At 38.4% G+C, this 17,533-nt stretch overlaps 3 protein-coding genes across 5 annotated transcripts; 2 read left to right on the top strand and 1 right to left on the bottom strand.

Annotated features, from left to right (window-relative positions):
* Window positions 1-4,464: 4,464 nt before the first annotated feature.
* Window positions 4,465-8,060, top strand: LOC105055387 (pentatricopeptide repeat-containing protein At5g66520). Its single transcript, XM_010937174.4, has 3 exons — window positions 4,465-6,187; window positions 6,790-6,887; window positions 7,104-8,060. Exon 1 carries the CDS (start codon window positions 4,512-4,514, stop codon window positions 6,141-6,143), a length of 1,632 nt encoding a protein of 543 aa, XP_010935476.1. The 5' UTR covers window positions 4,465-4,511; the 3' UTR covers window positions 6,144-6,187; window positions 6,790-6,887; window positions 7,104-8,060.
* A 608-nt stretch (window positions 8,061-8,668) lies between these two features.
* LOC105055386 (ATP-dependent Clp protease adapter protein CLPS2, chloroplastic) lies at window positions 8,669-10,673 on the top strand. The gene is made up of 4 exons (XM_019854020.2): window positions 8,669-9,030; window positions 9,672-9,770; window positions 10,135-10,244; window positions 10,337-10,673. Exons 1-4 carry the CDS (start codon window positions 8,781-8,783, stop codon window positions 10,418-10,420), a joined length of 543 nt encoding a protein of 180 aa, XP_019709579.1. The 5' UTR covers window positions 8,669-8,780; the 3' UTR covers window positions 10,421-10,673.
* Window positions 10,674-11,551: 878 nt separating this feature from the next.
* Window positions 11,552-17,073, bottom strand: LOC105055388 (uracil-DNA glycosylase, mitochondrial). Of its 3 annotated transcripts, XM_010937175.3 has the most exons (8): window positions 16,650-17,073; window positions 16,342-16,562; window positions 15,763-15,921; window positions 15,267-15,297; window positions 13,938-14,073; window positions 13,507-13,590; window positions 12,273-12,370; window positions 11,552-12,127 (listed from the first exon to the last, which is right to left on the bottom strand). In XM_010937175.3, the coding sequence occupies exons 1-7, from the start codon at window positions 16,927-16,929 to the stop codon at window positions 12,280-12,282; spliced, it is 1,002 nt and encodes a 333-aa protein (XP_010935477.1). In that variant the 5' UTR covers window positions 16,930-17,073; the 3' UTR covers window positions 11,552-12,127; window positions 12,273-12,279. The 3 variants fall into 3 exon arrangements, with proteins under 3 accessions (XP_010935477.1, XP_073102868.1, XP_010935478.1); XM_073246767.1 differs by having other exon boundaries at window positions 11,552-12,370; XM_010937176.4 differs by lacking the exon at window positions 12,273-12,370 and having other exon boundaries at window positions 16,650-17,072.
* Between the last annotated feature and the right edge of the window lie 460 nt (window positions 17,074-17,533).

Genomic DNA, 17,533 nt, shown 5'->3' with positions numbered 1-17,533 from the left:
TTTTTTTTTCAACTGCTTTATTAAAGAATATTTGTATTTAATCTGCTTTGATTGTTTTAACTTGTTGGATGATTACTGGGAGAGATAGTATACAACTGATTTGAAAGAATCAAAAAAAAAAAAAAAGAAAAAAAGGCCACATTTGGTTGTTAGGAATAAGAATCAGGAATGGAAAACTATTTTGTGGAGAACGAGTTTCCAAAAAATCCATTTGGGATTGTCGTGGATGATTATGTCGATTCAGGCAGTGCATGGAAAATAAAACAGCAAGTATTTGATATAACATATAACTATTACTATATCAATAATAAATATTAATATTAGCGATAATACTTTATTATAATGTTGTTATATGTTATAATACTAATAATAATATTAGATTATATTATGCGATATGATGAGAATGATTATCTAAATAATATACATATAAATAAAACAGGAGGATAAAATATTTATCTATTAATATATTGTGTATTCTTACTTAATAACAATATTATAATTGGCATCAACACTGATGTTATTAAAATTATAGAATTAATAATTAAATAATATCAATTTTTGTTATGTTGATAATAGTATTATTAATAAATTAACATAGTAAAATCTAAAAAAATATTTGCTACTCAAACTAAGTAATATTAATATTAGTCTTATAATCATCAAGTAAGCTGCAATCACAACATTACATAACTAATTTAATTATGAATCTAATATAATATTTTATAAAAATAACGAAGATTGGTATAAATGCAAAAATTAATATTAATATGATTAAAAGTAATACAAATATAAGTAGTTTATAAATAATTTAATAGGATAAATATGATATTATAATAATAAATATATTTAATAATTAAATAGTTATAAAAATTTATAATTATAATTTATAAGAATCTAATTGAATATCACACACACACACACATACACACACACACATATATATATATATATATATATATATATATATATATATAATATGACATGATATAATAATAATATCATTGATAATATAGTATATAATCTGCTATGCCATTAATATAATATATAATATACAATATTAATATTAAATGTGTTAATAACATAATATGAGTCATGATCATATCTATTATTTTTCCAAACTATTTTGTTGTTGACTCATCGAACCTCATTCTCTACAATAACATAATATCAATATAATATATATTATGAATATAATATAATATACATTATAATGTTAATATATAATTTAAGTATTATATAAAATACTATATTAATAACAATGTTGTGCATATAATGAAAAATAAATTATTATAAAATATGTAAAACAAGAATTTTTTTTATTATTACTCGGCTACATACTCAAGATTAGGGAAAATGATATTCAAGCCCTTTTTTGGATATTGTATTTGCCTATGTTTGTGCATATAATGAAAAATAAATTATTATAAAATATGTAATACAAGAATTTTTTTTTATTGTTACTTGGTCACATACTCAAGATCAGAAAAAATGATATTCAAGCCCTTTTTTGGGTATTGTATTTGCCTATGTTTGTGGGAACCTGATGTCCATTCCCATGTTCAAATGATTTATCAAATAAAGAATAGGTTCAATACAAATATAATATCTGTTGCGGTCAAAAGCTTATGATTTAGATAGATTGATTTTTACTTTTGCATATGTAAATTATTGTCCGGAGGTATGTCGGTTTCGTGGTGGGTGCCAATGTTTCAGTCAAAACTTCATAGCTCTGGTGGATCCGTCTCCATTCCTACGTATATAAAGTATTATCCGTTTCGATCTATGATATTATGATATAGGATAATATGATTTTATTTTTTAAAAAAATATCTCACACACTTGAAAATATTTCATTCTATATAAATCAATTTTTTTAAATTCATAAATAATATATAACTAATAATATCCTCCCATCAATGTCATGATAATATCCATTATCATTTCCAATTTGTGCCAAGCAAACGTGGCCAAAGAAGATGCGGAACAGCCAGTTATAGCAACAAACCGATAGACATCCAGGTCTTCTTCGTATTATCTGGTGATAATGGTTGCCTGCTTTCGAACTTTTGGTCCATGGCACGTCGCATCCTTCTACGTGTTAAATAATTGGCACCGAAGTGTTAAATAATTCGCACCACCTATCCGTTGTTATGGAGCATTTTTTGTCCTCTTGGTGGAATAAATTCGGCATAGTACTTCAGTTTTGCCTGCGGGCCGCACGTACACCCACAAGTGTCACGGATAATGACGCGTGGTCGTGTTTGAACGTTGTATAATGGAAGCAGATAAACAATATTTTGTATTTTTATACTTGATTTCTCGCACTCTTTTCAAAAATTTTGTAGATTCCATGAGATATCTGTGTTCAACAATCTTACCGCATTTAACATTTCAAAAGTCCAACGTAAGAGACTGATCAGATTAAAAAAAAAAAATCCTTCAGATTTTCTTTTGCGGATAGAAACCCGAGATTACTAGATTTCTTAGACTAAGTCATGCGGAGAGCGTAAGTTTTGGAGGGATATATCTTATAAAAGGATGCACTGTTCCCTTAGACATACTATTTGAGATATTAATATTTTTTTTTGAAAATTTAGTAGGATAAAAAGTTGACTAATTTTTTTTAAAAATAATTTTATGAATCAAGCAGCAAGATAATATACTTAATATAGATGATATATGTTATCCCTCTAAAACTTTTGGTGCACCATTTAGCTCCCAAGCTATTGCAAAATTTGAGCAATTAGTAGTCCCTTTCTGATATTTGGTCGAAGGCATAGGTGGAAAGACCTAAGGGAATGCATTAGTTCTACGATAGTTTGGATTTTAAAATAAAGACTAAATTATCTTCTCTTTTTTTTTAGTATGTGTAAAGGGCGGGTAAGGATAAAATCATGGTTGGAGGGATAAGTTTCTCCTATATTTCAAAATAACTCTTTTTCATTATTTTGTTAAAAAAAGATTTTGAAAAAAAAAAAATCACTTTTTGGACTTACAAGAATAAAGCTATTTCATGGTTGTTTTTAAGCTTTTGACGTGATAATCTAACTTAAAAAGATAGCTCTTTGCTTACACACGACCAATGATTGATGACAATATATCAAAAGTATGTACAACAAGTCGGTTAGACAAGTGCATAACATATACAAATAAGATACTTTGACCACTCACCCAGTAAAGTACACTAATTTGATTGATTTTCTTTCGTAGAAGAGGTTGGTTTAATATATAATATTGGGGATCAATTAACATAAGAAGTTGAAATCTTTAATTGGACAAGCATCATTGCAAGATTGATTTGAAAAGAAGTGGAAAATTGGGGTTATCTAAAATGGATCTCGAAGTACCATTAGCATGCTCAGTCCAACGTTTTGAGCAAAGGTTTATATTTCCTGCAGGCTCAGTTTGATTACCATGCCCAAGCATGGAGGAGTCATCAATTGACCGAGCAAATGATGGACCAATCCCTTTCACCTTTTGCAAAGTGCAAGCAAGCAACTTCTATCTTGGGTACGTCCAATTTGAAATAAATAGGTTTGCATATAGTTAAGTTGGATCTAGTATCACTCAAAGATTTAATCAAATATAAATTGGTTAGGTTTGGCTTTTGACCCTTGGAGCTCACAGGTCCTCATGGTTTGTATAAAATTCTAAAATTTGTTTCTAAAGTCCAAGGATGGTGGTTAAATACGATAAGCAATGAACAAGCAAAAACTTAGATTTGGATTTGTTGCGGTCAATCCTCTATCATCTGTCGTCGATAAAGAGCACCTGTAAAACAAAATTCTCTCAGACTGAAATTATATCCGATGGAGATCCTCCGATACTTAAGTCAGCAGGAAGTTGGTGAACAGCAGATAATGAGTAATTGAAATGATAGGATGTTCATCCATAATTATCTTATCTGTGCTGTTCATTTATCTCATTTTTATAAATGATTATAGTGTAACCATCGAGTACGTGATTCTGCTTTTTACGGTACTAAATTATCGGATCATAATTATGGAGTTAATGGGTTGTTTATACCTACTAATAACCATGACACGTAGCCGATAACCATTTATAACGATTAAATATGTTGAGGAGATAAGCGAACTATATATTGATAATAGTGATAAATCGGTAGTCTTGAAGATCCGAATGAGTATCGATTGGTAATTCTGATATGTCAATAGTCTTTAGTCGGAAGTTAATCGAGTTATTCGTTATTGGTTGACCATAGCTGATTGTTGGTTGATAAACTGGTTATTAGTCAAAATAATATATTCTTACGATCGATGTAGAGTCGAAATCGAGGATCAATTGAATAGTCCAAACAGGATTCTTATAAAAAAAAAAAAAATCCTTGGATTTGGATGATTATAAAAAACACAAGAAGCAAAATTATTCTGTTGTCATACACCGTCGGTGATGTTGTTGCTGTTTGCTGTTGGTTCGGATCCATTGATATTTCCGTGGGTCAAGGCTTATGTGATCCCCTGAATGGCCCGAGCAAACCTCTCCAACGACTGATGTTCCCCGCCGCGCGCATCAGCAAGTACTTGAAATCCGACAAGCGAACCCTCTCCCTCCTCCACCACCCCCACCTCTCCATGCGCGGGGCCGAGCAAATCCACGCCCACCTCCTCGTCTCCGGCGCAATCGCCGACCCCTATGCCGCCGGCAAGCTCGTCGCCTTCTTAGCGCTCTCCACCCGCGGCGACCTCGCCAACGCCGCCCTCCTCTTCCACCGCCTCCCCTACCGCTCCGCCTTCCTCTGGAACACCATGATCCGAGCCCACGTCGATCGGAACCAACCACTCGAAGCTCTCTCCCTCTATGGGCAGATGCTCTCCTCTGACTTCGCGCCCAACAACTACACCTTCTCCTTCCTCCTCCGCGCCTGTCTTGACCTCTCCTCGCTCTCCGACGGGCAGAAGTTTCACGCCCAGATCGTAAAACTCGGGTGGGAGCCGTATGACTTCGTGCAGAATGGCTTGATCCACATGTACTCTTCCTGCGGCTGTATCGATTCCGCTTGCAGGTTGTTCGATGGGAGCTTGAATCGAGATGTGATCTCGTGGACGGCGATGGTCAATGGTTATGCGAAATCTGGACAGATCGATGTTGCTCGTGAACTGTTTGATCGGATGCCGGAAAGAAATGTGGTTTCCTGGAGTGCCATGATCACTAGTTATGCGCAAATTGGAAGGTTTCAAGAGGCATTGGATTTTTTTAACGAGATGCAGCTGGCGGGGGTTCGGCCTAATCATGCGGGGATTGTCGGTGCTCTGTCCGCATGTGGCTCTCTTGGGGCATTGGACCAGGGGAGGTGGATTCATGCCTTCGTGGAGAGGAATGCGATGGAACTAGATAGGGTTCTGGGAACCGCATTGACAGATATGTATGCCAAGTGCGGGAGCATAGAGACCGCTTTGCAAGTGTTCGATGCGATGTCCGAGAGAGATGTGTTCGCTTATACTTCCATGATCTCGGGACTGTCGAATCACGGGCACAGCGAGAAGGCGATTGATTTGTTCTTGAAGATGAGAGAGGAAGGGGTGAAGCCAAATGAGGTCACTTTTATTTGCGTCCTCAGCGCCTGTAGTCGAATGGGTCTGGTGGATCAAGGAAGGGAGATCTTTGCAAGCATGGATGTGGTCTATGGGATCAAACCGGGAGTCGAGCATTATGGCTGCTTGGTGGACCTTTTGGGGCGGGCAGGGTTGCTTGAGGAGGCCAAGAGGGTAGTGAGGGAGATGCCAATGGAGCCCGACTCTTATGTTTTAGGAGCCTTGTTAAATGCTTATAGAGAGCATGGGGAGGTGGAATTGGGCAAGGAAGCTGTGGAGAGTTTAATAGAGTTGGGGCTCGATCATAGCGGAGTGCATGTTTTGCTTTCAAACATGTATGCCTCGGCTTATAGGTGGGAGGATGTCTTGAAAGTGAGGAAGGGGATGGAGGAGAAGAAGGTGAAGAAGGTGCCTGGTTGTAGCATGATTGAGGTGGATGGTGTGGCTTGTGAGTTTGTCTCTGGAGATCGGTCTCACTCCCAAATGGATGAGATCGTGTCTACGGTGAAGGAGATGGACAAGCAACTAAAGTCATCTGAAGATAGTTTAGATTGGAGGAATGTACAACCCATGCAGATTGCACTGTTGTGATTCTATGCCTGTTGACTGATGGAGCTGTGCATGCCCCATTTCAGGTGCATTGATGCACATGGACCACCTATATTTTTTACAGTTCATTTGATTGGGATATATCAGATTGTTAAATAATTTGATAATTTTTGAGAATCATTTATCTGAAAAAATGATTGCAAAGAAAAATAACTTATATCATGTTTGGTCAGTGCAAAATTTATTCCGAAAGATGACACTGGATTAGAGGTAAATTTATATAGGAATATGACTAAATTTATAAATATATCTTTTAGTATAAAATATTTTTTTAATACAAAGATAGCATTATCGTTTTCAATAAGTTTTTATATAATGACTATAATCACGTAGCCCTTTACATAATGTCATTTTCATTTTTATGTTTTTGTAAAAACTCTTTATTGAATGAATTTGCAAAGACATCAAAACAAATCAATAATTACATATGCAGCTTTATTGGGGATATTTTTGTCGTATAGATTACCATCACTTGCGAATTTATCAAATATCAATTCTTTCATGATATTTATTTTACTTTTTTTCTCCGAAAAATAAACATGTGGTTATCAATTATTTTACCATCTCTCTTGTCTATTTTTTATACCAAACATGATAATTTGACATGCGATTTATTTTTTCATGCCAGATAATCTCCAACCAAACAAACCAGACACGAAAAATGTTGGTGAGGTGGGATTTAACTATACATGCTGCACTCACTAATCTATTGGTGGAGCTTGAAAGGTATTTGAGATCTCTACTTCCTAGCATACAGTTAAATACTCCATCCATCTGAAGTGTAAAGTAAAGCTAGAGACGTACAGTTAAAAAATTATTTACAGTAGGATTTGCATTCGATTGTAATTATTGATGTTGTAGCTCTTTCCTAGTTTGATCAGTTCTTTTCAAAAGTTATTATAATCTCTTATCTATTTGCTCAGAGATGTTTCTGGAATGCAGGTTTGTGTCTCCTGCCGCTACATGCGATGCTTTGAGTTCTGGAACCTTCACTTGATATCTGATGGTCCCATGAACTTGACGGCAAAGAAATCTCTCCAAGAATTATGGAAGATCTCTGCTATGTGGGATCCTGAGGAACCTGGAGGACAGCAAAGAAACGTGGCGTGTTCGAGACGACCATTTCAGTGAATTAATCCATAATTTTTGGTCCAGAAAACTGTACATTGCTTCACAGACATGCTCTCTTCAGACGGAGTTTGTGGTGGCTAGTAAAGCAATCCATTACCACCATACACTGCATTCAATTGGAAGAATTAGTTGCGAGTCCACCACAATAAAAAAAAAAAAAAAATTTATGTGCTGCTTCAATCATGGCTATCCACTTCATAATGGATGACAATATGCCAGATATTCAATCGGATTGCCACACTTGATATTGGCAATCATCATTTATATTTCCTTTCTGTCATGATTTGAACAGGATTTGTGGGTGCACCATAACAGTTCTTGCTGCGGTGGACTAGCAGGTAAAAAAACCACACGTTACAGCCTTTGATAGCCAGAAATATAGGGGGAAAAATTGAACAACTTGCAATTTTCTCATCTCAACGGCCCACTTTTTTTCTTCTCTTTTGGCTCTTTCCCTTTGTTACTCCTAAATAAATCTCATCAATTCCCCATTTCATTTTCCGCGAGGAACCTTCTTGTTGGGGGATACCCACCGACCGACCGACCGACTATCGGAGGGCCCGACCGGCTGGCGGCCCGACCGACCGACCGACTATCGGAGGGCCCGACCGGCTGGCGGCCCGACCGACTAACCAACGGCCCGACGGACGACTCTGACTGGCCGATCGTAGGTCGGGCGACAGGCCGACGGACGCCATCAGCGGCTAACTACGGTCGGGCGACAGGCCGACGGACGCCATCAGCGGCTAACTACGGTCGGGCGACAGGCCGACGGACGCCATCAGCGGCTAACTACGGCCATTCCACGGTCCGTTCCCGACCGACTAAACCCAGAGGTCTGGTAGCCGACCCACATGAAGCTCGCCGACCGACGGAGGAGTCCGACGCCACTCTGCTGGCCACCGATCTGGGGTCGGCCGACTCCACCAACCACCGTACGGTCGCCAGACGTTGTCAGCCCTGACACGGACATGCGGCACAATTACCTAGGGGCATTGTCCCGCCGAGAGCCGGGTCAACCCTGGTGATTAGACGGCTACACGGCGACATGACGTTTTCACGGCGGCTCTGACAGTCCACAGTGAGTTGACAGTTCCTCACTTGTCCGCGCCATTAATGACGGCGCCATACCTAGCTCCACTATATATACCGGGGAAGGCAACAGTGCAAAGGGTCGATCCGTCCGTCTCTCCCACATACGCAGGCTCGCTCCTCTCTCTCTCTCCCTCTCTCTTTCTCAGAGCTCTCTGTCTGCATTTCACTGTTGCCCAGTCACCTCTCTGACTTGACCGTCGGAGGATCCCCGCCGGAGCCACCTCCGGTCAGTGCGGACTTCCTTTTGCAGGTGCACGCTTCCCGACGATCGGGCGACGAGGCGATTGGCCGCAACACTTCTCTACCGAGCCTTCTCCAGAAGTCCCGAAACACTCGTTCTCTTCTTATCCGCGGTTTTGCAGCAGAAAGGAAGTGCAGCGACATCTACTTCTGATGGCAATTAACAGCAGAGGAGCCGCATATCCTGCTCTCAAACTCTCCAACTCGATTCCTCTTCTCCTGCCCTTCTCCAATGTTTCCATGCCATTCAAACCAACAAATGTTAAGCTGGAGAAAATTCAGCAGCGAGAGATGGTGTTCTCAACGAAGGGGAGCTTGGGATCCCTGAAAGGAGGAACAGGACTCTTGGAGCGCCCCACCTTTGATCAGTCCCAGTTCGATCCCCTTCCCCAAGCACAAGAAGGTACCAATTTTGTCCATTCTATTTGCACTTGCTTCTCCAATCTTGTTTCCTTGATATGCTCATTAATTCATTTAATGTTGCAATAATTAGGTCTTCATCACTTTGTAACTTTCTGTGTTATCACATTAGCTGATGCGATATTTGGCTCCACCGAATCTACTTGTTTGGGGCCACTCATAGCTAGCTGTTATTTTTTTCTGAAAGTTTTTTTTTTTTTTTTTAAAGTTCGAGCGTTTCTTTCCTTAATATGGGGATGTGGAAGGATGGATTTCCTTTGTGATGTGGATTTTGAACTTGCACTGGTCAGATTCCTGCCCTTTCGTCTCTATCAGAAATTTGTATCTTTTGATTCGATCGGTGTCTCCAAGTTATCACCACCGTCACCCACAGCCGAGGCATATTTTTTTTCAAAAAAAAAAAAAGTGCACCTTGATTCCCAAGTTACAACATCAAGATTATAAATTAAAAAAGCTTAACATCCAGTTTTAGCTTCCTTCAAATGGAATGAAAATTTTCCATGCAATAAGATATATACCCAGGCTAAAAAGAGCTTAGATAAGACTTGTAATGTGCATATGCAATAATGCATCCTTTACAATCTAGTAAAAGTTGTTTCCTTTTTTTTATTTTTATTTTTACAGGAGGAGATATTGGGCGATTGAGTGACAGGAAAGGTCTTGGCAGTGGAGACAGCTACAAAGTTCTTATGATTGATGATATACGTCACACGGAAACATTAGGTAGTGAGAATGAACTCTTTATCAAGATTTAAATATATTTTTTGGAATTCAGAGGGGGCCAATTACCACCTTTTCTGCCTTCTTATTCCGGTCCCATTCTCTGGAGTATGACTGTAAACAAAGGCTAACCTCCACCAGGGATGATACCATCTGAGCAAGTACTCTGTAGCCTCAAGATTTGAGTATCTTACAGTGTTGAAAATGACTTTGTTTATTGCTTAGACAGGACATACCATAGGACGTAGGAAAACATGATCTTAGCAATGATTATTTTTCATATCGTTTGCTATTATTATTTGTTTGTTTCTCTGAGTTCTATCCATTGCCTCTATAATTCTGAAGCTTCCGTTTTGTTCTTCTGCAGTTGAAAAAGCCTTACCACAGGTTGTGCCGTCCATAACGGCTGCTGATGCAAGAAAACTCTTTCACGAATCTCGGCAGAAGGGTGTTGCAGTCGTTATTGTTACTGTGAAGGTAATGAACCAAAACTCCATTAAAAATTGTTTTGCTTGACACCCAGGACATGTCTTCTTCCGAGCAACCAGCTAAGCTCTATCATGGAACAGGAGCATGCTGAGTTCTATGCACAGATGATGGTAAGATGGGGATTGCGCTCAGCTATAGAACCAGACTCGAATATCGCAGAATGAGGAAGCTCACAGCTTGGAATCGCCTTCTTGCAACTTACCAGAGTCAAATTTTCGACACACCGTCAGAATTGACAAGAAATATTAGGCTGATAATATATAAATCTTACAGGGAGAGGATTGAGTTCGCCAAGTGTGTGATTTCATATTCTAACATATAACTATAATGTATGACTCAGCATGAGTCGTGATGCTATCTTCTAGATGGTCATCTTTCAATTTGGTTTATGAGTTTGGTAAAGGATGGCTTCGATCATATGCTTGTATAGTGCAAGATACCTATTGTGGTTGCTGATGCTATAAATACCATACTCGTTGCGGAGACATGGTGATTATGGTTTGTTGAGAGTCACGCTACAAACTACAAGCTGGACCGGTGACGAGGGTGGTGGACATTTTGTCATGATATTGGTCGTAATAATCATTGTTGCTTATGCTGGTGTGATGGCGGTGGTACAAATTCATTTCCTTCCCGGGAATTACTTTGCCACACCTCATGATATCTGGCTGGCCTCTCTGAGAATGACTCAATATGACATCCTAAAGACTTCTAGACTTTCCTTTTCACATATTTTACCATACGCTTTTAAAATGGGCTAGAAAAACAAAACGAAAAGCAGGTTACCAAAAATGGAAAAAAAAAAGAAAAGCAGACCACAAAAGGAGGAGGAACAGTCATCTGGTAAGGTTTATCAGAAATATTGATCTGGTTGGTTTTTAATAACGATTTTTGAAACTCGTCATAACCTCACATTTTTCTCTTGTTTCATCATGGAAATACAAATTTCTAAGATTTAACATTACTGATATAATAATTGTTGCTTAAAATGCCAAATTCATTTTATTGACAGGTTTAAGTAAAAGATAGAGAAAAGAAAAGAAAGCACAAGAGATCCCCATGGAACCTGGATCTGCCAGACTGCATCCACTGGGATGAGATTCCAGGTCAAAGCCTGAAGGTGGCACTCCCACCACCTCTCAGAAAGAAAAGGGAGCAACAGGAGGTTGTTGTGGTTGGAATGGATACCACAAGAACGAAATCGGCTTTAAGAGAGGAAATAAAATAGAAAACAGGTTTCTAGCAATATGACTTTCTCCACCCATATCTGATATCATAAGTCATGTAGTTCCAAGTCAGAAGAACACAATTTGCAGCTTCGGCGGTTGAATATATGAGTCAACATGACAATTGACCGTTAAAACAAGCTGGATATACATCCCATCTTATGTCATAATATGTTTGATATAAAAACTAGTACAGTTGATGAAAGCATGATCCCCACAACAATAGTCCCATAGGGTCTGTCATTCTTCCAGAACATTTATAGCTATTACAGATACCAAAATCTTGGATGCAAACTGTCAAGTATCATAAATTAAAATTTCAACCAACCAGCAAGATACACATAGGCACTGTAGATTCATCAAAACGAAGGTCCCTTGAGATCAGAAAATTGCAGGTAGCGATGACCCGCCATAATAATTAGGCTATAATATCATATAGCAACGATATATCTATCAAAACTGTCAAGTTAGTCCAGAATTTGGCCAAACAAGTTGACCTCACCCTTGGAGATTTGGAGGTCCATGGCTGATAAGACGGTAATAATCAGTCAACAAGCACATGGAGGAGCTTTTCTGGACTAAAGTTGCCAGTCTATGGAAGAAAGGCCCAATCTCTCCAATATCTGATTTGTCTGATAAAAATGCCTGTTGCACAAGAGGTAGATAAGTCAGAAGATTCGGCTCACAATTTTTTGCTAAATAAATAAGAAACAATTGGTCCCACTCTTCCCAACTACAGGCAGAGAACCAGGAAACCTAACAAACTACAGGCTTGAGAGAAAATTGATACATGTTCCCTAATGCAGGCACTGAGGTGGGTGGTGCTTCTGAAACCACAATGAGCAAGAGCAAGTGATAAGCAGGGCACGCAATATTGGACAGCAATCCCTGATGAAATAAGAAAAAACAAGGCTATGTTTATAAAACTACTTCCACATTCTCTGGCTAGTTATCTCGGCTCAAGGCGACACCATTAAGATGGGCTGCAGTCCCATCCCTTACATTTCCATTCTTCCTTATGTGAGGTCCCTATTTCTATTTTATTGCTTGCCATTGCCAAGACAATGGCCAATGGCCAATGCTTGGCCTGATGGTTGGTACCTTCCTTTCAGAGGTCTTCATTCCAAATCACCCTGAAGTCTCTTGAATTCTTGATGGGCAGATGGATGGAAGGTGTAGCATTGTTCCAAGCAGCAACCATGACAGGATGTATATAGTGTGAAATTATCTTAAAAGGACTGAACATATTCAAGTTTACCTACTACTTCTTGTAAAGTATAACGATTCATTGTCGTGATGTTGTATCTTAGAAGCTGCAACAGGAGGTGTAAATGGTATACTAAAACTCGACAAGTCAACTCGACCATTTTATAATAGCTGGGTATGGATCCAGATTAAGGTTTTTTTTTTTTTTGGGTAAGGATCCAGATTAAGTTTTCAACAACCTTATTGGATCAAATTCTGACTCTATATATGGGATCAAATTTCTTATTGAATCCAACTCAGATTTGGATTTATACCTTTTTCTCATGCATGTTCTTCTTAATTCTCATCCATTGCCATTTTAGTTCCAAAATCCTAACCAACATTTAGATTTTGATTTGTTTCAATCAAACTAAACATAAATAGAAATCTAAATCTGTTTCAAAAGTGATTAAATTTTTTTCAAAACCAATCTTTCACTTCCCATATTGTGCTCCTTTCACATTGCAATCTGCAATAGATTATAGATTATTGCAATAAAAAATTTTTTAGTTTTGGAAATCATTAACCTTTCACTGGTTAGCGCATAAAATAATACCCAAAATGAAACCTAAAAAACTCAAATCCAATTATCAATCGAGTTAGGATGCAAGTTCCGAGCTTACTCATTTGGATGGATCCAAATGCAAACCCAAACTCAATTTTTTTATCAAGTTCAGATGTGGAAACAGCATGGATCCAACCAGTTTACAGCCCTAATTGCAACCATGAATTGATGAATGGCTGGAAATCTCATCTATTGTGAACATGGAAAGACAAACCTGCATCCGAAGAAACCTCTATTAGCAGATAAGCCTGATGGATGAGCAGCTCTTAGAATGTGATGTTTTGACTCATCAATCAATCTGTACATAGCAAGAGCACAAATGTAAGTGGAATCCAAATAAATTCGAGTTACTGAAGACTCTAATCAACCAGATTTAGTCAAGATGGTTCATAAAATTAACAACATTTAGCTTCAAACGAAGAATGCTTAAGTTCAGGATGACTAAAATAAACAATTTGGAGAAGAAGGAAAGGCGATCCTTGTTGTAGTGATCCTACACATCTTCCACGAAAAATTGCAATTAATGATCATCTTTTCTGCTTTCTTGCAACATTATCTCCTCTGATCATTGTTTCATGGTCATATCTAGTTCTTCTGATCTCTGTGATCCACAAATGAAAATCAAGTTAAACAAGCAGAAATTACCTTGACTTTTTTTGAGCAGAATTCCCCCAAAGAAGAAAAACAACTCCAGATTTCTTCTGTGAAATTGTTCGAATCACAGCATCAGTAAATGGCTCCCACCCTTTCTTAGCATGTGAATTAGCTTGATGGTTTCTTACTGATAAGAGAGAGGGAAAAAGACAAAAAAAGAGAAAATGCCAATTAGCAACTAGAATGATGGTTCCATCAAAATGGTGTAAATTTATCACAAGCAAATGCAATCCAGAGAAAGAATCAGTTGTGGAGCTACTCAAGCAAATATACGGTACAAAGTTGATCTATTCCCAGAGTAATCATTACATGTAGAGTGTAATGCTATTCTTGTTACCATAAGTAAAGAAGGCATAGGTTGCAGGCACTACATTGTGAATACATGTTTCATATGAGAATCTAAGAGTTATGTCTGTGTGTGTGCTAAAAGATTGAAGCCTCTTCAGCAGCTCAGCCCACAAACTGGTGAATAGTAACTTCAAATACGGTTGCAAGTTGACAACACCTACACACTTCATCAAGCATTGGTTTTCATATTCATCCCCATAAAATGCTGCCACCCCCAACCACCCTCCCCTTTTTCTGTCCAGTGATCCTATTGTTCTATGATGCTTGTATTATAGATATTAATGGCATTATAGTCTACTACATAATCAGTTTTCAATGGTTATATACTTGGACAGCATATTTCAGTCTGGGTGAGAGAAACTAATGCTGATTCTTAGAATTGCATGCCTTTCTAGGCTAAAGTCTTTTTTTATTTTTTATTTATTTATTTTTTTTCTGTTGAGGAAACAAGGTCAATGTCATTTTTGCTTTTCAATTCTTATCAACAATTCCACCTCCTCTATTATTCTTTGCTTTATGACTGATTTTATTATTTATCATCCACTCTATCCATGTTCTCATCTTGTTAGAGAACAATGTGCTAATCATGTCCATGCACCTTGGCACCACATCTTATGTGGAGCACCATACTAGTCTGGTGATGCCAAGAAACACTTCCTCATAGATAATTCAAACCTACTTCCATCTTTGATTCTTAGCTCCTTTGTTCTTTCAAATTAATTCCCCTTCTCTCTTTTTTTTTTATTACTCTATTCTGTTGTAAATCAAAGCTCACTTCTTTTGGCACTCTATATTAGCAAATGTAGTAACTGCAGTCTAGATAAAAAGAACAAAAAATTCCTGCATTACCATTCAAAGCTTCATTTTAAATGCTCAACCAATAATTTCTCAGTAATGCAATAAATTAAATTAATCAATACACAATAAATAATATTATGAATTATCAAGAAGCTTTTAGATAAAGAAGCATACCAGTGAGGACAGTGTTTAGCAGAAGAACACCCTGCATGAAAATTTGATGTTAGTCCTACAGATGTAAAATTAAACCAACAGCTAAAATGCTTGAGACTGAATTATTCCTAGTTATAAAAAATTTGCGACATATCGCCCTTGAATGGCCAATGTCAAACTTTTAGCTTGGTCAACTAGAAGTGGCCATATTCTGAATGCAGAATTTAGAAGGGGAAAAAAGAAAGAAAGAAAAAAAGATGAACCTTGAGTTCTGATTCTTCCTAGATTATTACAAATTCCCACTAATGCACAACAAAATTATAACAAGAGAAAGTTCGAGTCAGTATAGAATTATGCATGCATAATAATTATGTATTAGAACCATGAATAATGGAAGATGACAAAGAATTGCATAAACGCAGACCGTGTACACGAAAGAGCTATAAGCTCCAAATGATACTGTCCTAAAGAAAAAAAGATGACATGCACAAACATGTCACATCAAACCATCATTTACCTGCACAGCCCATCTTTCCAGATTCCCATTGGATGGAACAGAACAACCAACATCGTCTTGAAGTTCCTTGAATATATTGACTAAGCTGGAAGGCATCTTAATACCCTCTGGCACTGAGAAGGCAAGACCCATAGCTTGACCAGGTCCATGGTACGGGTCCTGAAACAAGAAGGATATCTGTGCTATAAGTTTGCCTGCATACACAAAACAAGACCTTTTTATGTTGTCGATGTTCTACATAATTAAAGATCAGTAAAGCAAAGCACATCCATCGGGATGGAATCCCAAGTCTAACAAACGCGACTCTAGATAGACAGAAAAACAAAAAGTGAAAACAAATGAGAAAAGATTGCTATCACGTGTACTCTTTTGCAAGCAAGTCTACAGCTTGTACGGAATTATAGAAAGCAACAAGATTTATCGAAGCAAAGCAATGTTAACCTCCAGTCTCTACCCGACCGAAGAAATATGCATGCATTTGGTTCTCTTCTTAATATACGGTGCAAAAAACTTCCTTTCTTGAAATAAACCAAGAGAGATGGTGCAAGGCAAAGACTTGGGAGGAGGGAAAAAGTATACCTGTCCAATGATCACCGCCTTCACTCGATCAAAGGGCGTCGAGTGGAGGGCATTGAATATAAGATACGGAGGAGGATATATCGGCACGTTCCCACGAACCTCCCTCTCCACAAACCTGCACAGATTCTTGGCATATGGCTTCTGAAGCTCTCCCGGAAGCGCCTCCAACCACGTCTCCTCCACCAAAATCTCCTCCAGCTTCACATAGTCCATCCCCTCAGCTGCATCACCCATCGCCCATCACTCGCCACTATTCCCTCAAAGAACCAATAAGAACTGTTCGGCAACCCAAGGAATCAACTAAATACCTTTGGCTCGCTCGATTTTTTCGGTGCAGAGCCGGAGATTTCGCTTCGACCTTTCTAGGGCTTTGTTGATCTCGATCCTTCTCTTCTGGTCTGGGGTGAGGGTCGAGGGGGATATCCGTGGGAGGAGGTCGCCACCGCTGGAGGCGCCGTCGGTGGGAGAGGGCTTGCAGAGGGCGGAGATGGAAGATTTGGGGGTTAGGTTTTCCGGGGACGTGGGTAGGGATTTGAGGCGCTTCACAGGCTGGGAGATCTCGACTAGGGTTTTGGAGGAAGATGCCATTTTAGTCCTTTTTGAGGGACGGATAGGTTTGCTGGCGACGGTATGGGACGTGGGATTTTATAGGCGGGAATGGACGTCGGTCTTTTGGCGGGAGAGAAAGCTAACGGACGGATCTGACTCCTCCCGTGGATTTTCCTTCACAATAATGGTATAGATAGATAATTTTAACGGATAGAGACCAAATACAAAATACCACCCAGGTGTATTGGACAGATTGAGCATACTCGTTATTTTAGAGTATTTTTTATTTTTCTCACAATCATTGAATTTGGTAGTTCAAAAGCTAAAATAGCGTCTAGTCTGATAAGTTAGCCTTATTCTACCTCTCCAATAACAAGACATGTTATCCTCTGTAATGTAATCTTCCTCCCTCCTGTCTCCCTCTTCCCCACTAGCTCCACATTACTTATCAAAAAAAAAAAAAAAAAAAAACTAGCTCCACGTTAGATAATTTAATTTATCATTAAAATCAAATTTGAAATGAGTTGATGATGACTTGGTGATACCACCGGTGACAGCGTACAATCATATGAAAGAAGGAGATATATCCAAGTGATTAGATTAAAATATATTGAAATGAGTACGAGTCTACACCTAGTTCAGA

This window comes from Elaeis guineensis, chromosome 12, assembly GCF_000442705.2.
Source record: "Elaeis guineensis isolate ETL-2024a chromosome 12, EG11, whole genome shotgun sequence".
NCBI lineage: Eukaryota > Viridiplantae > Streptophyta > Magnoliopsida > Arecales > Arecaceae > Elaeis > Elaeis guineensis.
Note: the sequence above shows the minus strand (reverse complement) of the source record. Positions and strands in the feature narration are given on the sequence as shown.